Source organism: Lacerta agilis, chromosome 2, assembly GCF_009819535.1.
Source record: "Lacerta agilis isolate rLacAgi1 chromosome 2, rLacAgi1.pri, whole genome shotgun sequence".
In the NCBI taxonomy this organism is placed as follows: domain Eukaryota; kingdom Metazoa; phylum Chordata; class Lepidosauria; order Squamata; family Lacertidae; genus Lacerta; species Lacerta agilis.
In genome coordinates, this window is record NC_046313.1 from 14061633 (window position 1) to 14067590 (window position 5958).

Genomic DNA, 5958 nt, shown 5'->3' on the forward strand with positions numbered 1-5958 from the left:
TTGGGGCAGGCTTACTCACCCATGTGGTACCTGGGAACAGGACTCCCAGGTAAATGGAGAGTTGCTTGGACCAGTTTTGTGTTATTTCACCACGTACATTAACAAGAAAGACAACAAGAGACAGCCACCAACACAGAATGCCTACATCTAGAATTCTTAATTAATGCTCATATATGTGATGTAACCTCTATTTGCATTTTATGTTTAATGCTGATGAGTGATTGAGAGTATGTAAAATGAAAAAAGGAACAAATATGACAGGATCTAAATATAAATATTAAAAGTAAATTAGGGAGGGAAGCTTAGGGAAGGCAGTCTGTCAGGCCTATCACAGTTCCAAATGGCCTGACACGAGGTCATGGACACATGAAAAACAACTACACTACCAGTAGTATTCCACAGCGCTTATTAAATCCATTTGTGCATTTGAGGCCTTTCTGAAGGTTTCAGTAAAAAGTGAGGTGATCCTTTGTAGATCAGAATACTAAGCAATTTTGTGAAAGCTGTCTGTCATTCTCTCAAGAGTTTCACTTATCACCAGACTGGCAAAACTAAGAGGAAACAGATGAACACATAGGAACAATAGACTGCACTCTCTCCTAGGGCCTAAAAAAAGGAGATATGCATATGATAAACCAGTGTGCTGCTATGATATGCCGAAAATGTGAATGCATTTCCTCTAAAGTGAGGCACCACAGACAGAAAGGGAAGAAAAAACAATGGTTTAAGAAATCTGTGGCTCAAATTGTGAGTCATCAGTCCAAGACTCCCAATGTTAAATTGAAGCACATAATTCATGGACTGTGCATTCCAGGACATAAGGATAAGAAAACGGGCGTTGTGAAATTTTAATGGATAAATCAGAAAATTATGTATGAACATGGGAGGGGTCAAAAGGCTTCTACATAGAAAAAGGCTGCATTGTGTTGCCCAAATTTCACAAGCTCCATAAGCTTAGATGTTCTGCCTGTCAGGGGAGGGGGGAAGGAGGCGAGGGAAAGAAAAGGAGTGCATCAGGGGTGGTTGGTGATTTGCAATATGCGGGTGGAGCTGTGGTCTAAACCACTGAGCCTAGGGCTTGCCAATCGGAAGGTCGGCGGTTCGAATGCCCGTGACGGGGTGAACTCCCGTTGTTTGGTCCCAGCTCCTGCCCACCTAGCAGTTCGAAAGCACGTCAAAGTGCAAGTAGATAAATAGGTACCGCTCCAGCGGGAAGGTAAACAGCGTTTTCATGCGCTGCTTAGTCATGCTGGCCACATGATCTGGAAGCTGTCTGCAAACAAATGCCCTCGGCCTATAGAGCAAGATGAGCACGCAACCCCAGTCGTCCACGACTGGACCTAACTCTCAGGGTAGCTTTACCTTTACGCCCCCTTTATTCTCCCATCCTGCTCCCAACAGAGTACCTAACTACATCAGCCCTAAAGCTGGTATGGTTAATTTATTCTCATTGACCACAAAGGAAAAGGAGAACAAGGGACAATAAAAAGATAGTTTAAAAAACAACCACTATCTTACCACCTGCCCTAGCTGCTGCAAGCCACCCAGAGCTTTGGAAGTGACAGCAGCAACCCCCACTGCCAGGACTGTACTAGTCCTTTCAAAGAGGGTTGTATGATCCAAACTGCTTTGTATGGCCAGCCGCAGCATTCCTGAGCAGTTTTTTTCCAATATTTTCAAAAAATGTTCCTGGTATTCCACTTTTCAATTTATCTTCTGTACACAGAATTGAAGTCTACTGCGATTTTGATTCTAGTCCAAATTCATGAATACAGGTTTTTTCTCTTGCTACAAAAATGCTATTTTATAGGGAAATCAAACAGAAAGCAAAGTCAAACGGGTACTGTTTTTAATGCATTACTGAGTTTCATAGTTTTTTATAGCCTTAATATATAAACTACCTGGAAGCAACAATCAAAACTCAACAGGCACATTTTGCACCTGTTAGCTACTTGGAACCAAGTGAAGATATATGGGCACCAGGATGAGTGAAGATATATGGAAGTGAAGATATATGGGCACCTGGCATCTCCACTATCTGGCTGGCTGTCACACAGCAGTGTGGTTTTTTGCTGCCATGCTATGGTCACCTGGCTTGTGCCACAGTGCTTCAGAAAAAGAATGGAGTCTTCTGCTGCCGTGAGCCAGCTGACACACATAGCAGCACAGCAGCAGAGGACACTCCCTGAAGTGTATGGTAAAATTTCATTTTGAAACTGGCATAGCTGAGACACAAGCCTAATGCTGAACTGAACGTAAACATTTAGCAGTATTTCTTTTCTCATCCTGTTCAGTACTAATTCATATATTAATTTAAAATTACTTAATAACTGCCTCAGATATTTTGAACTTATTCAGACACATATTGTGCAGATTTATGTAATCAACTATTTTGCTTGCAGAGTCACTGTAACTTGTCCTAAAAGGATTCTCCTGACAACTTGCAGCTGGAAGAGGAAATTGTAGAAGCCCACATAATTGCTTAGGTGCATGCCTGGGGATCCTTGGATCTTGGCTGTTTTTGAACACTAATGCCACATAGAATTCTATCAGTTACTATTTTATCTGCACAATCCAAATGAATTTTAGGAACCAAAATGCTTTTTCTGAGCAGGATCAGTGAATAACATTATAGTTAAATGTTGTAGCTTGTCTTCGCTTACCCCACCCAACTGTGCTGCTCAGTTGTAAATACTCTTACATTCTGTGTCACCATTAAGAAAAAACAGGTAGGAATGGACCAATATATATGTGAACTGTCCCTGGATCAAGTGATTTTTCTTCTTTAAGGTCTCAAAGTTCATAACGCAGCTCAAGGTTGTCATCTGAACTAGCCAGATGTTTAACTGATAATCCATCACAGCCACTCCATGAAAAAGAAGACTTTAAAGCTGTCTTGCCCCAAAATGGCAACTAAGCATTCCGTTTTGGCAACTAATGCTGCCTGGAGGTCATTTATGACAAAGGGCAGTTTGGAAATTTATTATAGGGGTGGTGAATAGATCACAGTTGTCTTGTCTTCTTTATAACAGCCTGTTGTATGAAACACTTTTTTGGAAGATGCTACAAGGGCAAACCCCAAAGTCACACTTTAAAAAAACACACAAAAAACAGAGGCATATTGGGAAGTTAATCCTTATAATGGACCCACAAAGGGGAGGAGGGGAGGTTAGGAGATTTTTTGGAATTCTCTTTTTATGTTGGTTGTTGGATAATTGATTGTAAATTTGATCCAATAATAGATCTTATTCTAATTGCCCCTGCTGACTATATATATATATTCCTTTCTTGACAAAGTAATTATCACAAATAAGCAAGAATATAAAGGTGCACCCCACCACAGACCATTCCATTGTAACTATTCAACCTCCCAAAATTTCAACACCTCTTGCGATGGTTTGACCCCGTGGTTCCCAACGTGGGGCACACGCCCCACAAGGGGGCCGTTTGAAAAAAAAAATTTTTGGGGGGGGGGGACAACTTGAGAACGAGTTAGACCAAGTTAATGACCTTTCAAGGCTTCCTCCACGTGAATAGGAGTTCACTTTTTGAACAATAGGAATTATTATGTCACGGGGAAGGGGTGGCATCAGGATTTTTAGAGATGCTTAGGTGGGGCATGGCCAAAAAAAAGTTTGGGAACCACTGGTGTTTGACCCCTTTCTGTTTTAAGAGTACAAATTCTACAAAGACCTTCCATGATATCTCCTCGAAATCATTTCTCCTGCGTATTCCCCATCTTTATAAAGAGAGTGCTTTGTTATCGTGATCAATTGGGGCGGGAGGGGACAAAATGAACGTGGCGCGTGAAGGCGAGAGAAAGCGGGTCTTTCCCTCCTCTGACTCCCTCCCCAAACCCTCCTCGAGGCCAACTGAGGAAGCGGCAGCGAGGGCGAGGCTACCTCTTCCCTCTCGGACCCACCCATCCCATTCGCCTCGGCCCGTCAGGCGGGCGGGCGGGCGGAAGTATGTCCCGCTATTCTCCCGCTGGGTCCCTCCGTCCCAGCCACCCCGTTCCCCGCTTAGCCGCCGCCGCCGCCGCTCTCCCACCTCTCGAAGAGCTTCCTCAGCGCGAAGAGGCCCACCGCCACGGGGAAAGCGGCCCAAAGGTGGCGGGGTTGCGGGTACACCGCCCCGACGCCGGGGTCCTCGCGCTCCAGGTCGGCCCAGCTCACGTTGGCGGGGAACCAGAAGCGCTCGTTCCACAGACCGCTCCACAGCCACGCTGCCGCCGCCGCCGCTGCCGCCGCCATCTTCCTGCCTCCGCCGCCCTCGCCGCCGGACAGCGCTAACACTTCTTTCCCCCAGCAGCAGCCGCCAAGAAGAGAAGGGAGGGGGGGCGGTGCCGCCTGGAGTCCCCGCCCATCTTGCGGGAAGGGAACGCCCGTCCGTCAAGCCGCGCCACGCCCTACTTCGCCGCTGTAAGGGAGCATTAGGGGACGAGGCGCATGCGCCCTTCCGTAGGTTCCCCGACTTTCTCTTTTCATTCCGTCTCCTCCCCGCCCGAAGGGAAATGTTGTGGTGACGCCCGCATAAAGGGAAAAGGAAATTTGCGCCAGGTATCTTGGGAAGAGGAATTCAGCAGGGGCAGCAGTTGGCTGTTTAAAGCTGGGTATTTAGCTCCCTCCCCCCCTTTTTCTTCTTTTTTTAATTAAAGATTTTCTTGGTTTACAAAGTGTGTGTAATGTCTCTCGTATTTTTCCATAAAACATTTATACAGATCAATTTTAGTTGTTGAGACATTAGGGAGAGAGGGGGGAAGGAAGTGGGAGGGGTGGTGGGGAGATGATGTTTCTATTTTCCTTAATATATGTAGGATTTGGTATCAGCGTCGCTTGTGTTGGTTCTCTGTTGTTTGCTTGTGTTTCTGAAATATACTCGGAGTCCAGTGTGAATTTCATGCTCTTTATTCAGCTCATAGTAGTGAAGAATGCAGTTCCCCCAAAACATTTGCTTTATATACACTATTTACACAATGGGCCCCACGTGATTGGCTAATTCCGGGATACTCCTGTATGCCAATCAGAGTGCAGATTCACTTCCACCTGGAGCTGGATTGGGTGGCTCCTGCGGACCAATCAGACTGCTGCAATCTCAATCCTATTGTTCTGGGACCAATCAGACTGCTGCAATCTCAATCCTATTGTTCTGGGACCAGTCAGACTGCTGCAATCTCAATCCTATTGTTCTTGGACCAATCAGACAGCTGCAGTTTGGATCCTATTCAACTCAGTACATAACAGTTTCTTTGGCAGTGAGAGGTCGCAATCGGCGTAGGGTTTGATTGTTCATTTGTGGTTGGCTGTGGTGATATTTGGTTTCCTGTGTGAGTGGGGTGGGTGGGTGTTTTGGATCAGGTTAGCCATATTGCTTTGTATGCTGTCGGTAGATTTTTGTCATTGTCTTGTTGGGCTGCGTGTGCGATGAAGGGGGACCATACGGGGGTGAAGGTATCTTCCTCTGTTTGTCCCTGTGCTAGTTTTAGGTTGCTGGTTAATTTTTCTAGTAGGGCTGTTTCCCATACTGTTGTTGTTCAGTCGTATCCGACTCTTCGTGACCCCATGGACCAGAGCATGCCAGGCACGCCTATCCTTCACTGCCTCTCGCAGTTTCCCATACTACTTGGTACCATTGGTCCATGTTGACTCCTGACAGGTCTTTCCAGCTCCCTCCCCTTTTTTACAAATAAAATAATAATAACAATGCATTTTATAAATAAAATAATAAAATAATTCAATTGTGTGCTTAGTAAAAAAAAAAGGCACAAGGTTTTTCATCGCTCTAAAAGGAGGTGCAGCTTTATAAGAGTGGCTGGGGAAACCCAGCCAGATGGGTGGGGTATAATGATGATAATAATAATATTATAATATTATAATTACTATTATTATTATTATTATGCAACCAATGGCAATGCAGTACTATATATATATATATAGATATATAGATACAGATATAGAT

The 5958-nt window shown here is 44.8% G+C and overlaps 1 protein-coding gene across 1 annotated transcript in view; it reads right to left on the reverse strand.

Moving 5' to 3' along the window:
• CERS5 (ceramide synthase 5) overlaps positions 1-4313 on the reverse strand; it is a 35710-nt gene extending 31397 nt beyond the window's left edge. Inside the window, exon 1 of the mRNA XM_033138682.1 lies at positions 4051-4313. Within this exon, the coding sequence (XP_032994573.1) occupies positions 4051-4253 (203 nt within the window). The 5' untranslated portion in view covers positions 4254-4313. The remainder of the gene's footprint in view (positions 1-4050) is intronic.
• Positions 4314-5958: the final 1645 nt, after the last annotated feature.